The sequence below is a fragment of the Lepus europaeus genome, chromosome 7, assembly GCF_033115175.1.
Source record: "Lepus europaeus isolate LE1 chromosome 7, mLepTim1.pri, whole genome shotgun sequence".
NCBI classification, from domain to species: domain Eukaryota; kingdom Metazoa; phylum Chordata; class Mammalia; order Lagomorpha; family Leporidae; genus Lepus; species Lepus europaeus.
This window is the reverse complement of record NC_084833.1, coordinates 66,889,587-66,915,210: the sequence shown is the minus strand read 5'-3', so window position 1 is coordinate 66,915,210 and position 25,624 is coordinate 66,889,587. Positions and strand designations below refer to the sequence as shown.

General features: G+C 44.6%; 1 protein-coding gene and 1 long non-coding RNA gene across 2 annotated transcripts in view; one reads left to right on the top strand and one right to left on the bottom strand.

Annotated features, from left to right (window-relative positions):
• Positions 1–347: 347 nt before the first annotated feature.
• On the bottom strand, positions 348–14,189 carry AQP11 (aquaporin 11). The gene is made up of 3 exons (XM_062198272.1): positions 13,540–14,189; positions 6,336–6,452; positions 348–1,744 (listed from the first exon to the last, which is right to left on the bottom strand). The coding sequence occupies exons 1-3, from the start codon at positions 14,156–14,158 to the stop codon at positions 1,665–1,667; spliced, it is 816 nt and encodes a 271-aa protein (XP_062054256.1). The 5' UTR covers positions 14,159–14,189; the 3' UTR covers positions 348–1,664.
• Positions 14,190–14,797: 608 nt separating this feature from the next.
• The window catches only part of LOC133763294 (uncharacterized), a 41,872-nt gene continuing 31,045 nt past the window's right edge, over positions 14,798–25,624 (top strand). Inside the window, exon 1 of the long non-coding RNA XR_009866387.1 lies at positions 14,798–14,820. This is a non-coding gene — a long non-coding RNA (uncharacterized LOC133763294). The remainder of the gene's footprint in view (positions 14,821–25,624) is intronic.

Below are 25,624 nucleotides of genomic sequence, written 5' to 3'. Positions count from 1 at the left end.
GTTGAGATCAAATGGAGGCTGGTGCCATGGCTTAATAGGCTAATCCTCCGCCTTGCGGCGCCGGAACACCGGGTTCTAGTCCCGGTTAGGGCACTGGATTCTATCCCGGTTGCCCCTCTTCCAGGCCAGCTCTCTGCTGTGGCCTGGGAGTGCAGTGGAGGATGGCCCAAGTCCTAGGGCCCTGCACCCCATGGGAGACCAGGAGAAGTACCTGGCTCCTGCCTTCGGATCAGCGAGATGCACCGGCCGCAGCGGCCATTGGAGGGTGAACCAACGGCAAAGGAAGACCTTTCTCTCTCTCTCACTCTCTCACTGTCCACTCTGCCTGTCAAAAAAAAAAAAAAAAAAAAGAGAGAGAGATCAAATGGAAACTGTGAAAAGCTGAAATCCTCATTTTGTATGAGTGCTTTGTTTTAGTAAGTTACTTAAATAATAAGAATTTTCCTGAAAGTCGTTAGCTTGTCTCAGAAAACTTTTTAGATAGTAGGTTATTTTATGTAAAATTTCAGAAACATCTTGAGTCTACGTGGATATATAATCCACCTCTAAAAGCAGCTTTCCTATTGAAAGATAATACTGTGGGTAGTATTTGTGGGAGGTAGTGGCTAAAATATTCTCTGAATTTTATAAGCTTTGGTTATACTGTGGTCAAAAATCTTGTTATTTTGGTGACACTTGACACTTTTTTTAAATTTTATTTTAAAAGAAGAGTTAGGCAGAGAGAGAGAGGTCTTCCATCCACTAGTTCACTCCCCAGAAGGCCATGATGGCCTGAGCTGTGCCAATCCAAAGCTGGGAGCCAGGAGCTTCTTCCGGGTCTCCCACGTGGGTGCAGGGGCCCAGGGACTTGGGTCATCTTCCACTGCTTTCCCAGGCCATAGCAGAGACCTGGATTGGAAGTGGAGCAGCTGGGTCTTGAACCAGCGCCCATATGGGACGCTGGTAATGCAGGTGGTGGCTTTATCTGCTACTCCACAGTGCCAGCCCCAATACATAGTTTCTTTAGGATTATCCATCACCTTCTCTCCCTGTCTCACCTTGTTTTCTGAGAGTTAACAATCATCACCTGAGTTTTATGTTATGAGCCTTTTCTAGCAGCATTTATTTATTTATTTATTTATTTTGACAGGCAGAGTTAGTGAGAGAGAGAGAGAGAGACAGAGAGAAAGGTCTTCCTTCCATTGCTTCACCCCCCAGATGGCTGCTACGGCCGGCGCTGGTCCGAAGCCAGGAGCCAGGTGCTTCCTCCTGGTCTCCCATGCAGGTGCAGGGCCCAAGCACTTGGGCCATCCTCCACTGCCCTCCCGGGCCACAGCAGAGAACTGGCCTGGAAGAGGGGCAACCGGGACAGAATCCGGCGCCCTGACCGGGATTAGAACCCAGGGTGCCAGCACTGCAAGCGGAGGATTAGCCTAGTGAGCCGCGGCGCCAGCCATCTAGCAGCATTTAATACATCACTCAAAAGAACAAGTCTTAACTGAGAAATACAGGATACTTAATTTTCACAGTAATTTTAAGTCCCAGTAATGAAAACTATAATAAGACAGCTTTCTCAAAGTAAGTTAACATTGATGAATCCAGTGCAGTTTTGAATTTGAGATGAAAAAAAAATCTTGTCACGTCCAACTGGACTGTCTCGTCTTAGTCTGTGTCTTTGGAAAGAGTTATTCCTTTTTATTAGTTGTATGGTTGTTATGCAGCCATGGAAGGAAAAAGCTGAACATCAAGATCATCAACAATATTCCTGAAAGACAAAATACAGTAAAAACAATCTATAAAGAAATTCATAACACTAATTAGATATAATTTAAGATTATTGACATTTACATACCCCTAGAGATTTGGAAAGTTATGCTTAAAGAGTTATGTCAATTCTACATGAAACATGATAGATATTTTAATATGAATTCCTAAAAACAATATATAGTAAAATCAGTAGAATCTAAATCATGAATGCAAAGGACAAATAAGATCCTAAGATTTAAAGTTTTTTCTAAAGATTTACTTATTTGAAAGAGTTATAGACAGAGGTAGAGACAGAGAAATATTGTCTATCTGCTGGTTTTACTTCCCAGATGGCCACATGGCCAGGGCTGGGCCAAGTTAAAGCCAGGAGCCAGGATCATCTTCTATGTCTCCCATGTTGGGTAGCTGGGGTCCAGGCACTTGGGTCATATTCTGCTGCTTTTCCCAGGCAGTTATCAGGGAGCTGGATCAGAAGTGGAGCAGCTGGCACATGAACCAGTACCCATACAGGATGCTGGCATTGCAGGCTGTTTTACCCACTATGCCACAATGCTGGCCTTTAAACATTTATTAAAGTTTTAATTCTGGCTCCATTACTGTCTTGCTCAGTGAGAAAACCTGAACTTGAGTCTCTGCTTCTCTCTAAAAGGGTAACAACACTCCCTGTCCCTCTGTGTGCAGTGTGTACCCAGAGAATAAAGGAACTGAGGACACTTTTGAGTTTTCTTTGGAATCCTCAAATAACAATATTAGATTACTTTCTTCCTTATCTCATTTTTAAATCAATTTCAGTCATTAACAGCTTTTAAGAGATATATCAAGCAAAATACTTAAAACATTTTAGTAAGCTGAAATCTTAAATATATTTAAAATTTCACTGATTAGTAAATCGTCATTTCTTTTTTATTTATTTATTTATTTATTTGACAGGCAGAGTGGACAGTGAGAGAGAGACAGAGAGAAAGGTCTTCCTTTTTGCCGTTGGTTCACCCTCCAATGGCCGCCGCGGCTGGCGCACCGCGCCGATCCGATGGCAGGAGCCAGGTGCCTATCCATGGGGTGCAGGGCCCTAGGACTTGGGCCATCCTCCACTGCACTCCCTGGCCACAGCAGAGAGCTGGCCTAGAAGAGGGGCAACTGGGATAGAATCCGGTGCCCCAACTGGGACTAGAACCTGGTGTACCTGCGCCGCAAGACGGAGGATTAGCCTGTTGAGCCACGGTGCTATTGCCTAATGTAGCTTTGACAGTGGGTTTTTGTTTTGTTTTGCTTGTCTCTTAATTCTATAAGTAACTCTTATAAATTATAATTTCTTATTTTTCTATTCTTAGAGCTTAATTGTGACTTTATTTCATTTGGAGCCTTTTTACCCCAATAGGAATATAATTTCAGTAAATGACAATTCTAAAAACTTCCATATTTATTGAAAGATGGCTTTACTGTTTCACATTCATAAAACTCATAAAGAAGTTTAGGAACATACCTCTTTTTTTTTTTTTTTTTTTAAGGGAAAGGGTTTGTTGGGGGAAACGTAACAGACTGGAGGGAAGGGGCAAAGAAGGAAAAAGAGGGAGAAGGAGAGCATAAGAGAGATCAAGAGAGAGAGAGAGGAGGAGATGGAGAGAAAGAGAAGGAACATCTCTCTCTAAACCAAAAGATAGGAAAGTTTTTTGCAGATCCGTTAAGAAAAAAGGAACAGTTGTGGCCAAGTGATTTAGGCCACTGCCTATGCTGCTTCCAATCCAGCTCCCGGCTGATGTGTATGGGAAGGCAGCAGAAGATAGCCCAAGGAATTGGGCCCCTGTCACTGACATGGGAGGCCTGGGTGGAATTCCTGGCTCCTGGCTTTGGCTTGCCCCAGCCCTGGCTGTTGAGGCGCCTGGGGAGTGAACCAGCAAATAGAAAAAAATCTCTGCACATAACTGCCTTTCAAACAAATAAATGAATATTTTTTAAAAAGATAAAAGCTACAAGTTCTGAGGCTAACTAAGACTCTTTTTAATGCTTATTTTTAACAAGGTAGAAAGAGTCATATGTAATTCCAAAAAAGATTGATCCCAATTCTTTTTTTTTTTTTTAAGGTTTATTTATTATTTATTTGAGAGGCAAAGGCAGAGAGAGAGAGGTCTTCCATCTACTGGTTCACTCCACAAATGACTGCAACAGCTGGAGCTGGGCTGATCCAAAGCCAGGAGTCAGGAGCTTTTTCTGGGTCTCTCATGTGGGTGCAGGGGCCCAAGGACTTGGGCCATCTTCTGCTGCTTTCCCGGGCCACAGCAGAGAGCTGGATTGGAAGTGGAGCAGTGGGGACTCGAACTGGTGCCCATATGGGATGCTAGCACTGCAGGCAGCGGCTTTACCCACAATGCCACAGCGCCAGTACCCATCCCAATTCTACTGGTGAGAAATTCCTTGGTGGCTGGTGCTGTCTCTGCTGCTCCACTTCCAATCTAGCTCCCTGCTATTATGCCTGGGAAAGCGGTGGAGGATGGCCCAAGGCACCTGCACCCACTCCCCATGGTAGACCTGGATGAAGCCTCTAGCTCCTGGCTTCAGTCTGGCACAGCTCCAGCTGTTGTGGCCATCTGGGGAGTGAGCCAGTGGGTAGAAGACCTCTCTCTCTTTCTCTCTCTGCCTGGACCTCTTTAACTCTGCCTTTCAAATAAACAAACAAATAAGAATATATGGTGGTTTTGGCCGGCGCCACAGCTCACTAGGCTAATCCTCCACCTGCAGCGCCGGCACCTCAAGTTCTAGTCCCAGTTGGGGTGCCGGATTCTGTCCCGGTTGCCCCTCTTCCAGGCCAGCTCTATGCTGTGGCCCAGGAGTGCAGTGGAGGATGGCCCAGGTGCTTGGGCCCTGACCCACATGGGAGACCAGGAGAAGCACCTGGCTCCTGACTTCGGGTCGATGCAGCATGCCAGCCGTAGGGGCCATTTAGGGGGTGAACCAGCGGAAGGAAGACCTTTCTCTCTGTCTCTCTCTAACTCTGCCTGTCAAAAAATAAATAAATAATAATAATAAAAAAGAATATATGGTGGTTTCAAACAAGACGTACTGAGAAAATTTTTTCAAATTAAAAACTAGTCTGGTACAATTAGTAACCTTTTAAATAACTCTTGGAGGCCAGCACTGTGGTATAGCGGGTAAAGCTGCTGCCTGCAGTGCTAGTATCCCACATGGGCACCTCTCTCTCTCTCTCTCTCTCTCTCTCTGCCTGTACCTCTCTGTATCTTTGCCTTTCAAATAAATATATAAGTCTTCAAAAAAAAAAAAAAAACCTTCTTTAACTTTAATGATCTTTTTTAACTTCTTAAAAATAAAAAATTTTAAAAGAAAAACTACCAATATGTAAAAATCAGAGGGGAAAAAAGCCACTATTACCAGCATTTTAAAATGTAGCTTTAGGGGCTGGCACCGTGGCTCACTAGGCTAATCCTCCGCCTGCAGCGCCGGCATCCCATACGGTTGCCGGGTTGTAGTCCTGGTTGCTCCTCTTTCAGTCCAGCTCTCTGCTGTGGCCTAGGAGGGCAGTGGAGGATGGCCCAAGTGCTTGGGCCCTGCACCCACATGGGAGACCGGGAGGAAGCACCTGGCTCCTGGCTTCAGATCGGCGCAGTGCCGGCTGTAGTGGCCATTTGGGGAGTGAACCAACGGAAGGAAGACCTTTCTCTCTGTCTCTCTCTCTCACTGTCTATAACTCTACCTGTCAAATAAAAAATAAAATAAAATGTAGGTTTTATGATATTCTTCATATTTAGGCCTGGAGACATACTAAGCATAATACACACTAAATCTAAGATAAAGAAAGAGAAGGGGAGGGGAGGAATAAAGCCCATTCAAAACAGTTGTGCCAGTGCTCCTTCTACATGTGCTTTTTTTTCCCCAATAGGAAATGAATGAAAAAACACAGACACTGCTAACAACAGAAAGAAGGGGGAAGTAGTGGAGGGGCAGGCTTATATTCATTTTATAATGAATAAGGCCTCATATTCATTTACAGTAGTGAGTTTAGGGCTTAAGATGTACAAGTAAACAAAACCAAGAAATGCTAATAACTTAAGGAAGCACACAATATGCTTAGAATTGCCATAGAATTTCTTCATGTTATTTGACTCATCTTTATAGAGTATTTTTACATATCTGATCCAGTTAGAAATAACAGGAATGGAAACTGGATAATTTAAAAACTCTGTTTACTTCAGGTACTCATTGGTTCATGAGAGGCTTTTGTACAGAATGAGTTAAGTGAACTAAAGATATTTTATCTGGAACTCACAAATTTGATTTAAAAAACTAGCAAAAAAAATATTATTATTATACCACTTTCTTTGCTTTCTTATCTCTGAGTATCTTAAAGTGATATCATACCTCAAGCTGACTGCCCTTCCCTAGATAATTTTGTTTCTTAGAAGATAAAAAGTTTTAAAGGACACTGCACAAAATACTATTTCAGGCATGCTAACTACCTTTTTCCTTTTCTTTTTTGACCTGCTCTAGCTTTGGAAATTGACATGGTACAGTGACATTCCATATCTTATTTTAAAATACCCTAATCTCTCAGACATATTAAATAAAAACATGCTTACCTAAAGAAGGAGCCAGCCAATATACTATAAAAAATTGAGGGAATGCTTCATCAAAACATGAAAAATGTAGTGAAAGTGCCAAAGCTGGATTAAATACAGCTCCCGTTAGACTTCCTCCTGTAATACATTTTAAACAAAGTGATTCCAAAGGATATAGCTTACATTTTCATTGAACTAGAAATGAATTGGTTATTAAATATAACTTTTATTTTAGATATTTAAGTATTCTGTGCTCTTCCTTTGCAGAATCGCCAGAATTTAATGATAAATTATAGATTAGAATATGCTAAGGACACAGCAAAGAAAAGACAAGATGACATTAAGGTTTTTTAGCTTGGTGATTCTCCCATATACTTTAAAATACATATTGAAAGCAACAGTGTTCTATTATTGTTCCCACAGTTTTATAAATTAGATCCAGCTGCTGTTAACATTTATCAATTTAAATGAACAAATAATAATAAAAGTAAAATGAAAAGAGGGTTAAAATGGATATAGTATCCTAGAATCCTCCTGGGCATTAGCATATCTTTATATTGAAAACAAAAAGTAAAAGGACCAAAGCATTTTCACTAGTTCTGTTTTTGACAACAGAGCCCTTAAGAAAGTACAACTCAATAAAGTGGTTGTAAAAATTTAAAAGAAGTGACTGAGTACTCATGAAAAATAAACACAAATTTTAACTGTTGCCTACTCTTTAGGATTGATGTCCTGGCTCTAGGGTAATCCTGACATGGGGCCTAGAATTTTATAGTTCTGGCAAGTAAGGAAAGGCAGAGGAGGCTGGATGACTGTCCAGCAGTACTCAGCCGACCTGGGGCCCTGCTTTCCAAACTATGCCCTGAGAGCGCCCGTAAAGCCATGTGACAACGCTGATGGTTCTTCCAAGTGTAAGGCTAGGCACAAACATTGCCCCATTATCAGTCATAGATATAGACCCAAGATCTTAACAAGTTCAACGTACACTTCTATAGCATGTTGTCTTCATAAAATACAGTAAAGTAAAATTGGACATCAAGTGACCCTTTCGCAAGATTCCTCTGATGAGGTTTCGTACTTGATAGGTGAAGAACAATATAGCTGTGTGGAGAGGAAGATATTGAGCAATGGACTTAGCTCCCTCTGTGGCTAGGAGTTTTTTCCCAACATACAGGCCTCACAGCTTGACTCATATGTGTGCTCTGGCAACTGTTAAGTGACATCACCTTATGGACCTTCAAAATCATTCTTGAATGGTCAAGTCCTGGAATGTTAAACCTACAGCTGCCAGGGGTCAACAGAACTGTTTGCTTGGCAGCTGGTCATTGCAGTTCAATGCCACAAAAATGACTGAGTTCCTGTGTACTAGACACCAGGGGCCGAACGATAAGGACTCACACAGATCTTTAAAATCTAATGTAATGTGACCTGTGACTTTAGGCGTTTGTCAGTAAAAAGGGACTCAACCACTGGCCTCGTAGTTTGCTTCAGTATTGTAGGCCAGGGTACACTGAAGATTCTCCATCAGGTCTAAGATGAACAGTATCAGCCTTAGACCATCCTAAAACTGCTGCACTTCCTCACCCTGCCAGTTCTGCTCAGTGGGACTTGGTGGAAGCTGTTCCTTCTACACCCAGAGGTAGAGTCTGTTTTCTCTTGAATATGACCTGGCTTTGTGACTTGTGTTGACAGAATGTAGCAGACCTGACACTGAATTCTAGGTACAAGTCTCAATAAACCCATCAGTTTCCACTTTTTGCTATCTTGGAACAATGCCGAGACCATGTAAGTAAGCTGTTCTAGGTTGCTGGAGGGTGGTGAGAAGCCATGTGGAGGAGAACGAGGCTCCCATGTAACAGCCGGCACTAACTGCCAGACAGACGAGTGAGGGACCTTGGCTCTTCCAGTCCCACTGCTGTCCCGCTGAATGCAACTTCATGGGTGATCTCAGAGGAGCTGCCCATCTAACCCATGGAATCATGAAAAATAATAAATCGTTATTTTATGTTTTGGGATGGTTTGTTACAACACTGATAGTTAACTGATACAGAAGCTTGTTTCAGGCATGAGTTCTGTGTTACTGAAAATCCAAAATATGATATTGGCTTTGCTGTTTTACTGAGTAAGTCTTTACTGAATACGTGGGGACCTAGCCTATGGTTTGTAGCACCCTTGGCCCCTAACCACTAGATGCCAGAAGCACACCCTGTCCCTACATTAACAACCCACTGTCCCAAAGAAACACTGGTACTTATATGTAAGAAGATCCATACAGAGTTGTTTATATAGTCACAAGGAACTAGGAAAAACTTAAGTGTCCATTCACAGAAAAGCAGCTAAATAAACAAGTATATTGCTACTTTGGAATATCATGCAGTATTTTTGAAATACTGAGAGAAACATCTTTATTAACAAAGACCACCAAGATATCTCTTTGAACAACCACCACCAAAGAAAGCAAACTGCAGTGAGTAAGGGATGATACTTTTTACATTAACCCAAAAGAACACATATGAGGGTACTTCAGAAGCATAGAAAATGGAATTAAAAGAAGTTCATGTGTTGATTTATTGTAACATGTTTTTCTTGAAGTTTTTGAAGACCCCTCATGTATATCAATATGATTTTTACAAGGTCTTATTATATGTATAATAGGTGCACATAGAGTTTGGAAGGACATGACACATACCACATACAAGAAGAATTACCCTTAGTGGGCAGAGGAGGCAAGAAAGGAGGGGGCTGAGCATGGAGGGTGGCAGTCAAAAGATACCTCAGTTCGTCACAAAGAGAACCGACTAATGTATAACTAAACATGATGTTCTAAGAGTGTGCAGGCACAAAACTACCGGGAAATGGCTTCAGCAAGCAAATTACTATCTATTGACATTTAAAGGGAAGACACCATAATAGTGCATGTTGAAGAGGGATCACAGAGACCCAGCTGGCTGGTTGCCAGGACAGCATGAACCTGGTGAAATTACCACAGCCAAAGGGTTTGGTACTCCAATCTGCTGATTCTAGACACTAATGTTTCTTAATATTCCTAAGGAGAATCACATTCTGGGTGACAGAAGATTAGTAGCTAAAATCCCCTAAGACTTGTGTATTAAGTTACCAATTTGTGGTGGAAGATAACCAGCCCTCTTCAATAACCAGAATGTTTGTCTTCGCTCTCCAGGGTGCCCATTTCCTGGTTAAGTGGACCCCCTGGAAAGCCACATCCATCATCAGAAGTTATTTGGTGCGCATGTAATCAAAGCAAAAGCAGAGTTGCCAGGCCACAGTGAATCTGATAAAACATCACTATCTCTAAGGAGAAGTCTGCTTGTTTTCCCCAGCTTCAATCTCTATCCCACACCCCTTGGATAACATTGGGCAGATGCTTTTAAATGCATTTCCAAACACTTCTCATTGCTGGCTTACAGTCTATTGATAAGCTAATGGTACTGAACTAGCTGTTTTTAGACTAGTTATTCTGGTAGACCTGGAAGAAAGATGTTAGACTGTTTTCAGATGTTGGAGGGAACACTTAGGGATTTACATAAAAAAGGCAATTAACCTTGACTTCTATTTGGAACAACTGTGTTTCAAAACTGTGACTTAAATCCGCAAAAAAAAAAAAAAAAAAAAAAAATCCTGGGGAGTGATACGGCTTAGTGCACGATTTCCCAGAGCAAGTTCCTTCCCGAATGCTCCTAGGAAAAAGGGTCTCAGAAGTTTGAAAATCTGTGTGCCACTTCCTCTTGGAATCTCACACTATACAGCAGGACAGTCACGGTTCTGTGAGTGGGACCTTAAAATTACTAAATGTGTTTAATCCAGTGTTTCCCAAACTTACCTGCAAACAGGATCCTTTTTCAATTGTGGTAAAGTGTATAATATTAAATAATGTCACTCAGTGATCTTTATTTTCACAATGCTGCTTGACCGGCAATATCTATGTGGGGCTTCAAAGAGTTCATGGACAATGTGTATTATGAAAAATTGTGTGCATTTCTGTTTTTTAAGATTTATTTATTTATTTGAAAGAGTTATGCAGAAAGAGAGGAAGATAGAGAGATCTTCCAACTGTAGGTTCATTCCCTGAATGGCTGTAATAGCCAGGGCTGGGCTGAAGCCAGAGGAGTCATGCACTTTTATTTTATAGATCAAAAAAAACTTTTGGTTACATTTTAGATGAGCATTTTGAAGTACCTTTGTATTTCCAAAAACTTTCTATCAACACAAACAGAAACTCTGTACCCTTGAAGTAAAAGTTCCCATTCCTCCCTCCTTTCCAGTCCCTATGAATTCTATTCTACTTTCTGACTCCCTTAATTTGGCCATTTAAGATATTTCATATAGCCTGTCTGCTATAAAAACAGGTACAAAGAGGGGCCAGCACAGTAGGTTAATCCTCTGCCTGTGGCGACGGCATCCCATGTGGGCACTGGTCCCGGCTACCCCTCTTTCAATCCAGCTCTCTGCTATGGCCTGGGAAAGCAGTGGGGGATGGCCCAAGTGCTTGGGCCCCTGCACCCCCAGGGGAGACCAAGAAGAAGCACCTGGCTCCTGGCTTCAGATCAGTGCAGTGCCGGCCGTGGCGGCCATTTGGGGAGTGAACCAACGGAAGGAAGACCTTTCTGTCTTTCCCTCTCACTGTCTGTAACTCTCCCTCTCAAATAAACAAATAAAAACAGGTACAAAGAAAACCAACTTCAAGGTAATAAAAAAAAATCTTGAGGGCAGGTGTTGTGGCTCTGGGTTAAACCACTGCTTGGGACACCCACATCCCACATCTGAGTGCTGGTTGAGTCCCAGCTATTCTACTTCCAATCCAACTTCCTGCTAATGTGCTAGGAGGCAACAGATGATGGCAGAAGTACTTGGGTTTCTGCCACCTATGAGGAAGACCCAGATAGAGCACCTGGCTCCTGGCTTCAGCCTGACCGTGCATTGGGTGTTGCCAATAACCATCTCTCCTTTCCCCATTTAACTCCCTCTTCTCCCACCCCCAGTATCTCTCTCCCTTTCCCTGCTCCCATCACACTTCATTGTCAGCATTTATTCAGTGTGCTCCTCCAAAGTTACAAAAGCATACCCAGTAATCAGCTACTAAAAGGAATGAATTTCAGGATGAATCTTGAAAATATTAAACTAGGCCGGCGCCACGGCTCACTAGGCTAATCCTCCGCCTTGTGGTGCCGGCACACCGGGTTCTAGTCCCGGTCGGGGCACCGATCCTGTCCCTCTTCCAGGCCAGCTCTCTGCTGTGGCCCGGGAGTGCAGTGGAGGATGGCCCATGTCCTTGGGCCCTGCACCCCATGGGAGACCAGGAGAAGCACCTGGCTCCTGCCATCAGATCAGCGCGGTGCGCCGGCCACAGCGCACCTACCGTGGCGGCCATTGGAGGGTGAACCAACGGCAAAAGGAAGACCTTTCTCTCTGTCTCTCTCTCTCACTGTCCACTCTGCCTGTCAAAAAAAAAAATATATTAAACTAAGCAAGACACAAAGAACAAATATGGTATGACTCCACTTATATGAAATGTTTGTTTATTAAAGGTTATAGCTAAAGCAGAAATACTCCTTTTATATGCAAAAATAGTTATGCCACCATACAGCCCTGTATACAATAAAAATTTGAAATTTTTTTATTTTTGTGGTTTATTTATTTGAAAGGCAGAGTGACAAAGAAAGAGGGAGAGACAGAGAGAGCTTCCATGGGCTGGTTCACTCCTCAAATGCCTGCAATTTCCATTTACATCCAGAATGGGTAAGTTTAGAAAGCTTCCCACGTGATTCTAAAGCAAACAGAATGTCGGCACCCACTGCTCTAGTGCTCTCTTTACTTTCTCCCTCTCCTCCATCAATCAGTACCCACATGTCAAAAAAGAAAGAAAAAAACAAAACAGTGTTTTGGATCCCTTAAATTGATATTTACAAGTTCTTTCCAATAGTGTTCCTTACATTTATCTATAACTTCAATATTGTTTCTCATCTCAAAATTGTTGTCACATGAAATAGGGAATATAAACATAAATATATAAAGTATTATTTACAGAATCATAGCTAGTAAAAGCATAAGGACAGATTCTTGTGAACTTCAGAATAGTTTTTTTTAAATCTCAATTTTTTACTGCCTTTCATTGTATAAATATGGAGATAAACTAGCATAACTGTTTTTGACAGGGATGATTCTCCTTATAGGATATTTCTGCTTTAGCCAAAAACTTTTAGTAAATAAGCAACTATTCACCAACCCTTCAAATGTCTCTCTCTCCTATACCATTTATTTTCATCTGCATCTATTTAAAATAAGTGATACTAGATCTGAAGAAGGGATAATAGTTTGGGAAGTCTCATTTTTACAGCAGCAGGTCAGGCTTATGCTTAGGACTTGCTCCTACTCACAGTTTCACTTTCAATGGGCAGAAGACAGACTTGCTGCAAATGTCCTGCCTCCAAAAGACTTCATAACTCAGATTTAGTCCCAGTAAAGACATGCTGTTGTAACCATTTTAAATGATATATCATTAAGCACTTTTTCTATTTCCTTGTCCCATGTAGAATATCATCATTACCCACTGCATCTGAGATCTGTCGAGGTAAAGAAATGGTTTAAAAAGAAATCCACCCATTACTGAAGTTACTTGCTTTTTAAAAAGTATTTTAATTTTAAGCATGTTTTAACTTTAAAATACGCATTTCTTGGTAGGCTATTTAAAAGTTAACATAACTCAGAACGAATTATTAAGGAAATAAGAAATGGTTGTAAGTAATTTGTAGAGAAAGACTACAAAACTGAACTACAGAATTTCTACTCCCTGCTCGTATTACTAGCCAATCATCTGCCTTGTGCTTTCAATTGGAAGGCACTTTTTAAACCCAGGATCCTCTTTCAGTGAGTGTCTGAAAGGAGCTATAGCACCTTGGCAGGAAGAAAGAGGTAATTGAGAAGTTACCCTTTCCTCTCTCACATTCAAACCATCCCTCTGTAGGCTATGTGAACCCCTGGCAACCTCTCAGGAGATCTGTTTCAGCTGAGACGTATCTCTGAGTGTTCACATGAAGGCTGTGTGGGCTCCTTGGGCTAATAATGGGCTACGAAATGGCCAGGACAACGGGGATACCAATATCTGCAACACGGTGGAGGAGGGGTTCAAATGTGTCTGATAAAGCACTCAGAGCCTCAGAACAAAGCGTTCCCCAGACGTGCCAAGTGTTTGGTGGGAAGGACAAACCTGCATAGACCAGAAAAGTGATGAGCGCAGCCAGCAGGTGGATACGGAGCTTGGACCGGACTTCCTGGGAGTGCAGCAGAGCGCTGTGGAAGATAAAGGAGCAGATGGCCTCTGAGGTGACAGCTTTAGGCAAGTCGACGTGGATGGGATGCTTGCAAGCCAGGCTCCTCTCGCTGAAGTGATACTTGGCCAGCCCCAGGCTCCACAGGGCGCCTATGCAGTACCTGCTGGCTAGAGCGCCAAGCAGTTGAGCCAACAGCCTCACCGCACCCATCTCTGGGGACATTTCCCCCAGCATCATCTGCATCATTACGCCGCACGGGTTGCAGGAGGTGCCCACCAGAGTCAGGCCGTGCACCAGCGAGAAGAAGTAGATTAGCGTTAGCGTCCAGGTTGGGTGTGCGGGGTCGTGCTCGCTCAGCAGTTGCAGCTCGTGTGTGCAGCAGCAAAGCTGGAAGGTGGCTATAAACTCCAGCACGAAGCCGTGAGCCGTGGGTCTGTGCAGCTGCTGCCGGGCGACCACGCGGGCCAGCCCCACGAACAGCACGGTCGACAGCATAAGGCCCAGCGAGGTGCAAGTGTCCCGCACCTCGGGCCAGAGACCCAGCAGCGCCGACATGGCTTCTCCGTTAGCCTGGCCAGGTTGCCCGCTGCGGCGGGCGGGGAGGCGGCCCAGGCGCCGGAATCCAAAGTCCGCAGCCCCGCCCCCTCCCCACGCCCCTCGGGGCGGGTCGATTGGCGGCGAGCAGCCGGCTCCGGGGCGTCACGCCGGCAGGTTCCTCCCCCGCTCCCCGGCTCGGGGCTGGGGTGTTGGGACCCGAGCCGGGACCGAGCCGGGGAGAAGGGGAGGCCAACGGTCAGCCCAGCCAGACACGAACACGCCCTCCACCGCCTCCCTTAGCGACTGGCAGCGGACGCGGGTGGGGCAAAGCGCGGAGGGACGCCGTGCGCCCGCGGGCCACTGCGCACGCGCACTGTGGTCCGTGCGCCCGGGGGCGGGGGGAGCGGCGAGATCTGGAGCCCAGGACCGCGGGCTTGGCGGGAAAGCGCGCTCCGCTGGACCCCAAATGTGAAACTGGAACTGTAGAGCCGCGAAGGTCCCCTCGAGGTTTTCTTAATGGGAGCGCTGGGGTTGAAGAGACGGCAGTTGAGCGCCAAGGACGGAGGTGGTTTAGTGAGAGCAGAGTTGGAAAACCAAGGTTTGACCTGCGTGAGGAAGGGCGTGCCCCAGGGGCTCTTTGAGCCTTAGTGTTCTTCTCCTGACTAAAAGAAATTGTAATGGTAAAGTATTCCTGGAGTGTGCCATTTTAACTATTTGTTGAAGTATTGATTTGAGAGACAGCACCTGTCTACTGGTTAACTCCCCAAATGCCGGCCACGAATTAGGCGCAGAGGCGGAAGCCAGGAATTCTATCCAGGCCTCCCATCTGAGTGGCCGGTCCCAACTACCTGAGCCAAAATGCACTGCCTCCCTGGGTCTGCGTTAGCTAGAAGCTGGAATCTGGAACCCCAGTTGGAACTGGAATCCAGGTAACCCAGGTAGTCCAAAGTGGAACTTTGCTGTCTTACTATATAGACCCAACACCACCCCCCATTTCAACTATTTTTAGTGTGTAACTCAGTGTTGTTAATTACGTTCACGTTATTGTTCAACTGCCATCAGTATGTCTTTGGTGATTTTTTTTTTAAAGATTATTTGTTTGAAAGGCAGAGTTAGAGGGGGAGACACAGAGAGAGCTTCCATCTGCTGGTTCACTCCCGAAATGTCAGCAGTGCCGCGGCTGGTCAAGGCCAAAGTCGGGAGCTTCTTCCAGGTCTCCCACTTGGGTGCAGAAATAAAATCCTCTAAGCTTATAATGGCTCTAAAATCTGTAATTTTTTGTCATGAATTGTTTAAATATAATAATTTAAAAGTTAATATATGCAGCCGCATCCCATGTGGGAAGGAAGCACAAAGCACAACTCTGGGAAATCTGTATCTGCTGTGGCACATGTGACCCACTCGTGATTTGTTTTTAAAAACATGAACCCTTAGCACAGAGCCTAGCACATAAGAAGTGTCAGTAAGTGATAGCATGAAGCTAGAACAGGAGATTTCGGGAGCCCAAGTCCATTGTCTCCACCCCACTCCCAATAGCTCTCTTGCCTTGGGGGGGTGGCCCATTGTGGGTGCAAAGTGGGAAATAATGTCTGGCATGACCTCAGACTTTGCACCTAGCAAGAATGGTATCCTGGTTTCGTTGGAGTTCCAGACGCCTCAGCCCTCTTCATCTTCTGCTCTGCCTCCACCTGGCTCTGCTGACCAAAGTCCACATTTAACAGAGCTGGAGGGGGGAAGGAGAGAGAAGGGAAGGTGAAGGGAATAATTAGCTAGTGCTTCAAGTGATAGAACACCTGTAAGGTCTTTTTTTTTAATAATTTTTTTTTTTTTTGACAGGCAGAGTGGACAGTAGAGAGAGACAGAGAGAAAGGTCTTCCTTTTGCCGTTGGTTCACCCTCCAATGGCCGCCACGGTAGACGCGCTGCGGCCGGCGCACCGCGCTGTTCTGATGGCAGGAGCCAGGCGCTTCTCCTGGTCTCCCATGGGGTGCAGGGCCCAAGGACTTGGGCCATCCTCCACTGCACTCCCTGGCCACAGCAGAGAGCTGGCCTGGAAGAGGGGCAACCGGGACAGGATCGGTGCCCCGACCGGGACTAGAACCCGGTGTGCCGGCGCCGCAAGGCGGAGGATTAGCCTAGTGAGCCGCGGCGCCGGCCTGTAAGGTCTTTTTTTAAAAATATTTATTCATTTATTTTGAAAGAGTTGGAGAGACAGGGAGAGAGAGAGATATCTTCCATCTGCTGGTTCACTCCCCAGATGGCCACAATAACCAACACTAGGCCACACCAAAGCCAAGAGTCAGGAGCCTTTTCCTGGTCTTCTACATGGGTGCAGGGGCCCAAGCACTTGGACTATCCTCTGCTGCTTTCCCAGGCACATTAACGGGGTGCTGGATTGGAAGTGGAGCAGCTGGGACTCAAACAGGTACCATATAGGTTGCTGGCATCACAGGCGGCAGCTTAACCCTTACACCACAATGCTGGCCCCTAGGACTCTATTTCTAAGTGACTCCAGGAGTCATCCAGAGAGATGTGAGAGACAGGAACATTGCAGAGTTCCCAGACCTGGTTCCAGGATGGTGATTCATTGCCAGAAAGGAGAGGGGGCTGGTGAATAGAGCAAGTTCTCTGCCATTTAGATCACTTTCCAGACCGGCCCCCCAAGGATGCATGTGTGTCTGGAGTCAACTAAATAGAAACATCCACTCAGAGGAATACTGTTAGTAATAAGGGATGAGCTATTCACAGTAGCCAAAGGTGGAAGCAGCCCAAGCTGTCAAAGGGGCGGCGGGAGGTGGGGGGGAGATGACAAAAGACCTTAATAGGCATTTCTCCAAAGAATATATAGAAATAACCTGTAGGTACTTGAAAAGATACTCAACTCTTTAGGACAATGCAAATCAAAATCATGAGATACCACTTGATACCCATTTAGGATGGCTATTATCAGTATCAACAAGGCAACGACAGTGTGTTGGCAAGGATGTAAAATTGAAACACATGTATATTGTTGGCTGAAATGTAAAATGGTACAGCTGCTATGGAAAATAGTGTTAGCCGTTCCCCCCAAAACTAGACAGCAGGTTCGGCATTTGGCCTAGTGGTTAACATGCTAGTGAAGACACCCGGGTCCCACATTAGAGTACCTGAGTTTGGTACCTGACTCTGGCTCTAGACTCACTTCCTGCTAAGGCAGAGCCTTAGAGGCAGTGCTGATGGCTCAAGTAATTGGATTCCTGCCATCCACGTGAGAGACCTGATTTAATTTCCCAGTTTTGGCTTTAGGCCAGCCCAGCCTCTGCCAATTGTGGGCATTTGGAGATTGAACCAAGGGATAGGAGCTTACTCTGTCTCTCTGCTTTTCAAATCAATGTTAAAAAAATTTATTTTAAACAGAATTATTATATGATCCAGCAGTTTCATTTTTAGTTTTAGTCCTGAAACAATTGGCTGCAGGGTCTCTAAGGGATATTTGTACACCCATGTTTATATAAACATTATTTACGATAGTTAAAAGTGTGGAAGCAGGGGCTGGTGCCGTGGCTTACTTGGTTAATCCTCCACCTGCAGTGCCAGCATCCCATATGGGCGCCGGGTTCTAGTCCCAGTTGCTCCTCTTCCAGTCCAGCTCTCTGCTGTGGCCCAGGAGTGCAGTGGAGGATGGCCCAAGTGCTTGGGCGCCTGCACCCACATGGGAGACTAGTAAGAAGCACCTGGTTCCTGGCTTCGGATCGACATAGCTCCGGCCGTAGCAGCCATTTGGGGGGTGAACCAACGGAAGGAAGACCTTTCTTTCTCTTTCTCTCTCTCTCACTGTCTATCTGTCAGATAAACAAACAAACAAAAAGTGTGGAAGCAGGGGCCAGTGTTGTGGCGTAGCAGATTAAGGTGCTGGTTAAAGTCCTGGCTGCTCCATTTCCGATCCAGCTCACTTCCCACTGGCCTGGGAAGGCAGTGGAAGATGGCCGGATATTTGGGCCCCTGCACCCATGTGGGAGACATAGAAGTAGCTCCTGGCTCTGCCTCAGCCTGACCCAGCCTTGACCGTTGTGGCCATTTGGGGAGTAAACTAGCAGTTGGGAGGTCTCTTCCTCCCCACCCCATAACTCTGCCCTTCAAATAAATAAATAAATCTTTAAAAAGATAACTGTGAAGGCAGCCCATGTGTCCATTGATTGATGAGTGGATGGACGAAATATGGGATATACACATATTGGAATATTGTTAAGCCTTAAAAAGGAAGGAAATTCTAACAACATGTTACAGTATAAGTGAATCTTGAGGATGTTATGTCAAATGAAATAAGTTAGTCAAGATAAATAGTGTATGATTTTAGTTATATAAGGTACCTAGAATAATCAGATCACAGAGATAGAAAACAGAATGGAAAGTTCTAGGGTAGAAGGTAATTGATTAGAATAACGAGGAATTACTGTTTAATAGGTATTGAGTCAAATGAAAAGAGTTCTGTAGGTGGATTGTAATGATGCTTGTAAAACAATGTGAATGTACTTATGGCACTGCATATACATATACCATATTTGGATATGGTTAAAATTATGCATATTTTACTGCAATTTAAAAAAAATTTAACAGATACATAATCAAGCTGAAGTGTTTGTTCTTTTTTTCTTTTTAAAGATTTATTTTTATTTTTTTGAAAGGCAGAGTTGCAAAGAGAGAGAGGTCTTCCATCTACTGGTTCACTCCCCAAATGGCTGCAATGGCCGGAGCTGCTTGCACATTTTGAAGAATAATTTAAGGGCCAGTGCTGTGGCATAGTGGGTTAGGCCTCTGCCTGTGGCACCGGCATCCCATGTTGGCGCCAGTTTGTGTCCTGACCTCTGCTCTTCTGATCCAGTCTCTGCTTGTGACCTGGGAAGACAGTGGAGGTTGCCCAAGTGCTTGGACCCCAGCACCCACATTGGAGACCAGGAGGAAGCTTCTGGCTCCCGGCTTCTGATTGGCCCGGCTCTGGATGTTGCAGCCATTTGAGGAGTGAACTAGTGGATAGAAGACCTCTCTCTCCCTCTCTTTGTAACTCTGCCTCTCAAATAAATAAATCTTAAAAAAAATTAGCCGATTACAGTATCCCAAAATGGCACCAGCCCCTATAAATCTCTTTGAAGTCTGTTAAATATAAAACATAGAAATCTATAAAACCTATATAAATATATGGCATATGTATAAAACCTAAATACATATAAAACCTAAATACATATATGGGTATATGTATTTGTCTACATGCATACTCCAAATGAAACTTAATGGCCTTGACCAAAGAGTATTTTGTTTTTATTTGTTTATTGCTTTTTTTATTCACTTGAGAGGCAGAGAGAGACAGACAGACAGACACAGACAGACCTCCTATCTGCTGATTTACTGTAAATGTCCATAACTGAGAGCCTAAGCGGGAGCTGGGAATACAGTTCAGGTCTTTCCCAGAAACTCAACTACTTGAGCCATCACTGCTGCAGCCTCCCAGGGCCCACAGTAGCAGGAAGCTGGAATTGAGAACCAGAGCCAGACAGCAGACTCAAGTACTGTGATGCTATGGATGTCTCAACTGGCGTCTTAACCTCTAGGCCCAATGCCGACTCTTACTTTTGCTTTTTTAATAGAAGTTAAAGCTAAGTCCACAGATGCCAGAACTCCCTTTCATTTTACCTAATCTATTAGATATACAAATCTCAAGCAACCGGTTTGTCAACTCCCCTTATGTCATTAAAGATGAGATTGGTAGTTTGGACAAATGCCTACATCTCCAGTTTTGAGTTCAACAGGTCAAACCTGGATTCTTACCAGAATTATCCTGCTACCCTCCCTCACATGCAGAGAACCTACCTTGAAATGTTCTAAATCTCTCCTCTTTTGGCTGGGACAGACCAGGACTAGTGATTTTCTCCAGCTGGGATGCTCCAACCTGAGTTTGTCCTTTTAGGTTCTCTCTAACATTGCCAGTGCCTGGGGTCAACCAGATGTCTGAGGAGCTCCAGCCCTTGTACCTACAGAGTTGTTTCAGAGCTCAGTGCTAGGCTTCAGATCTAGAAGGAAGCCTGTGAGGAAAATCACCCCTACTGGCCAGCACAATGTCTCTGTAACAGGATCATGTAAGACTAAGTCATCCGATTTTGTGTGACTCTTACTCATAGTGTGACACTGAGTTGCTGTTCCTCAGCTCTTCGTCAGTCTTCTTTTTTTATATATCTTGGAGTCTCTGCTGTTTTTCTTTCCTTCTTTCTTTCTTTTTTTAAATTTTTGACAGGCAGAGTGGACAGTAGAGGGAGACAGAGAGAAAGGTCTTCCTTTTTGCCGTTGGTTCACCCTCCAATGGCCGCCGCGGTAGGCGCGCTGCGACTGGCGCACCGCGCTGTTCCGATGGCAGGAGCCAGGTGCTTCTCCTGGTCTCCCATGGGGTGCAGGGCCCAAGGACTTGGGTCATCTTCCACTGCATTCCCTGGCCACAGCAGAGAGCTGGCCTGGAAGAGGGGCAACCAGGACAGAATCCGGTGCCCTGACCGGGACTAGAACCCGGTGTGCCGGTGCCGCAAGGCGGAGGATTAGCCTACTGAGCCATGGCGCCGGCCTCCGCTGTTTTTCTACCACTGACCATTGGAGTTGAGTTGCATGTGTGGGCTTGAGTATTGGTAATTGTGCATCTGTTCTCTGACCACAGGAACAACTCTATCAATAGCACCCAAAGGTGACAGGAGTGGTAACGGGTGCCTTTTACCCTATACATTTCCTATGGCTAGCATCCAAGACAGTCACATCGCCCCTTCTGCAAGGTTACACCACATGTCAGGTGATCCTCAGAGTATTGTCAGGCCTTTATCTTCTTGGGATTGTTAAACTATTGCTTTGTGACATCATTAGGCCCTTCATATTGAGTCATCTCTTGCTCCAGGCAGTGTGAGGATACTGTGCTCTTCCAGATAGGTTTAAGGCATGCCAGACAATAAGACAGTCTTTGTGCAGAATGAATCCCTCATCCACTCCACTGTTTGATGGAAGGCAGAGGTACCGTCCACACTGAGAAAGATCACACTTGAGGAATGCAATGATTACAGCCTAAAGAACTCGAGAGAAACAGAATTTAAGTAACTTAATATTACCAGAAAACGAGTTGTCATTTGCCTTTTCATGCAGACTTTGGGTAAAATCTGCATTCATGGTTATTACTATTGAAGCATAGTAAGTCTTTATGATAGAGTCATTGGAAGCCATGGTGGTTTGATTTAGGGAGCTATGACATGAGTAAATAGTTGAAGAAGATCAACAGAAACAAGAAGCTATGTATTGTTTCAAACAACAATAAGCAAGTTTCAGAGTTATGGCATTGGGAGTAATAACAGCAAAGCTATCCTTTTTCAGGAGTAGGAATTGTAACTTTGAAAATGTGTACCCTGGGAGGCAGCAAGTGATGCCTCAAATACGTGGGTCTGGGTTCCTGGCTGTTGTGGCCATTTGTGGAGGAAACTAGCAAACTGGAAATCTCTCTCTCTGCCTTTCACATTAAATAAATAAATACAAATTTTAACATAAAAGACAATATGAAAACGCAGTTTCTGGATCTGAACAAGAATGGATGCTACTTGAGCATTCCAAAGAATCTTCTGTGCTCTTACGGTGGACAGTAACCAAATGGCTGTACCTAAGGGGCTGTTCTCGATTATCTTAAATTTCCACCCATAAATCAGTATACCACACATGAGCCTATACATTTTGCAGGGCATGTTAAGCCATGTTTTTTAACAGACACACACAGGGACCTTCCACCTGCCAGGGGACATTTAGCATTATCTGTGGAGAAACTGTTGATCATCAGAGCTGTGGGACTGAGGTGGGGGAAGATGTGCTGCTAGAATCTTGTGGGCCTTGGCCAGTAATGCTGCTGAGTACCCTACAATACATAGGAGGACAGCCTATCTGACCTAAAATGCCATTAGTTCATAGGTTGAGAAACACTGCCCCGAGGCGTCCCTACTTTAGTAAAATTTCTAGGCTAATCTGTTCCCTTTGAACAGTGTAATTAGAAAGAAGCCAGACTCCAGGCTTGTCCTCTACAGTGCTAACTTATAGATCCTATCTCAGCCATCTAGTTTTGCTCACTTTTCAACAAATGGTGAATGCCTGCTCTGTGCTGGGTGCTGTGAAAAGCATCAGGAACAGAAAAGGCCTCTGTCTTCTGAGTGCTTATGGAGGGGTAGGGAGTCAGAAAATGATAAATATATAATGAGTTTATGTGAGAGGTTCTACAAATTAAAACTTAACAAAAGGGATAGGAAGTAGGGCTGGTTGTGTGTGCTATTGTATTGGAAAAATTGTTCACAAAACCCAGGGGGAGGTATTTTGTATTGTAGTACCCATGACTGTGCACATGCTGAAATGGGGGGGGGTTCGTTGGCCAATAAACATATTTTTTAGTAAGATTATTTTATTTATTTGAAAGGGAGAGTTAAAGAGAGGGAGCCTGGGCTGAAGCCAGGAATCTAGAACTCCATCTTGGTCACCTGTGTGGGGAGATCATTTTCATTTTACAGATGAGAACATTTGAAACCAGAAAAGCTAAGTAGCTAGACAAAGATTGTACACTACTAGCAAATAGAAGAAGAGGACAGCTTTGTTATTTTGTCTTCAGTTCTTATGAGTTTTCTCTGCTGTCATTAATTCTTTCTTAATAATATATTTGGAGAAGGGAAGGTATTTGGCTCACTGGTTAAGATGCTGCTCAGGACATCTGTGTCCCATATCACAGAGCCTGGATTGAGTCCTGGCTCTGCTTTTGCTAATGTACACCCTGGGAGGCCACAGATGATGGCTCAGATTAACTGAGTCCCTGTCACCCATGAAGTAGACCCACTTTGGAGTCAGGGGTCTTGGCTTCAGCCTGGCTCAGCCCTGTCTGCTGCCGGCATTTGGGGAAGGAACCGGTGGATGGAAGCGTGTGCGCTCTCTCTCTCTCTTTTCCTGCCATTCAAGTAAAGTGAAAATAAATGTTTTTTGAAGTTATTTGTGGAAAAACAAGATGATGTTGTGGGTAGGGAGGCCTTAGCAAATGGCAGAGTGGCAGGTACGGCTAGAATTCTGTCTGCTGTGTTCTCAGTTGGGTTACAGCCTGGCGCTGCAGAAACTACCACGAGATGGCAGCAGATGGGTGACCTTGGCCAACTTTTTCAGCATTAAAAAAAAAAAATACTTAATGAAAAATGTATCAGGTAGACCCCATATTTAGAAAGGGATTCAATTAAACACATATTCTCAGACAAGAGAATACACTCTGAGAATAATGTGAAAGCCCCTAAATTCACAGAAAGATTTACCCATTCATAGGCTTTAGGATTTTTTTTTTCTAAAGACTTATTTATTTATTTGAAATGCAGAGTCACAGAGAGAGACAGCTCTTCCATCCACTGGTTCACTCCCCAGATGGCTGCAATGGCTGGAGGTGGGCTGGCCCAAAGCCAGGAGCCAGGAGCATCTTCGGGTCTCTCACATGAGTGGCAGGGGCCACATTAGCAGGGAAGTGGATTGGAAGTGGAGCAGCCAGGACTTGAACCAGCACACATAGAGGATGCCAACATTGCAAGTGGTGGCTTTGTCTGCTATACCACAATGCTGGACCTCAAGAAAACATTTTAAATACTATGTGGAATTTATGCAAAATAGTGAAACACAGTGATGAAAGTTTCCATCTGGGGCATCAGAGAGACCTGAGTTAAAATTCCAGCCGCTGCAGCCAACTGGGGAGCGAACTATCAGATGGAAGACCTCTCTCTCTCTCTCTCTCTCTCTCTCTCTCTCTCTGCCTCTCCTCTCTTTGTGTAACTCTGATTTTCAAATAAATAAATAAATCTTTAAAAAAAATTCCAGCTCAGAAAATGGGCATTTAACCTAGCAATTAAAATGTAGGTAAGGATACCTATGTTGCATGTCACAGTGCTTGGTTTCTTCCTTCCTTCCTTCCTTCCTTCCTTCCTTCCTTCCTTCCTTCCATCCATCCTTCCTTCCTTCCTTCCTTCCTTCCTTCCTTCCTTTCTTTCTCTCTCTCTCTCCCCCTCCCTCCCTCCCTTCCTTCCATTTTTATTTATTTGAAAGAGTTAGAGAGAGAGAGAGAGGGAGAGGGAGAGGTCTTTCATCTGCTTGTTCACTCCTCAAATGGGTGCAATGGCTGGAGCTGAACCTATCTGAAGTCAGGAGTCAGGAGCTTCTTCTGGGTCTTCCACGTAGGTGCAGGGACCTGAGGACTTGGTCCATCGCCTACTGTTTTCCCAGGCCATAGAAGAGAGCTGGATTGCAAGAGAAGCAGCTGGGACTCGAACTGGCACCCATATGGGATGCCAGCACTTCAGGCTGGGGCTTTAACCCGCTGTGCCACAGCACCAGCCCCACAGTGCTTGGTTTCAATACCTGCCTCTGGATCTTTTTTTTTTTTTTTTTAAGACAGGCAGAGTTAGACAGTGAGAGAGAGAGAGAGAGAGAGACAGAGAGAAAGGTCTTCCTTCTGTTGGTTCACCCCCCAAATGGCTGCACAGCCGGCGCACAGCGCCGATCCGAAGCAAGGAGCCAGGTGCTTCCTCCTGGTCTCCCATGCAGGTACAGGGCCCATCATCCACTGCCTTCCTGGGCCACAGCAGAGAGCTGGCCTGGGAGAGGAGCAACCAGGACAGAATCCGGCGCCCCAAATGGGACTAGAACCTGGGGTGCCGGTGCCGCAGGTGGAGGATTTGCCTATTGAGCTGGGGTGCCAGCCCTGCCTCTGGATCTTGATTCTAATTTCCTGCGAATGCAGACCCTGGGAAGCAACACTGATGGCTCAAGGAATTGGGTCCTTGCCACCCACATGGGAGACCTAATTGAGTTCCTGGTTCCCAGCTTTGGCTCCACCCCAACCCTGGCTGTTGTAGGCATTTGAGGGATGAATAAGCAAATGGGACCTCTCTGTCTCCCTCTCTGCCTCTTAAATAAATAAATAATTAATAATTAATTAAACAGTTCTAGCATAAATACTTCACAACATGGTGTTGGGCAATTGAAAAAAAAATTAAGATTTATTTATTTGAAAGTCCAGGTTACATAGAGAGGGAGAGACAGAGAGAGTGAGCTTCCATCCACTAGTTCACTCCCTAGATGGCCTCAACATCTAGGGCTGGGCCAGATCGGAGCCAGGAGCCAGGAGCTTTATCCAGATCTCCCACAGGGGTGGCTAGGACCCAAACACTTGGCCCATTTTCTGCTGCTTTTCCCAGGGTCATTAGCAGGGAGGTAGATCAGAAGAGGAGCAGCTGGGACTTGAATGGCTACTTATATGGGATGCCAGCATCATGGGTGGCAGCTTAACCTGCTTTGCTACAATGCTGGCCCCTGAAAATCTTTTTAAGCATTTTTTTCTTTCTGCTTCAGATACTATTATTTATTTATTTTTCCCAAAGAAACCTTTTATTTAAGGGATACAAACTTCATAAGTACAATTTTTTTTTTTTTT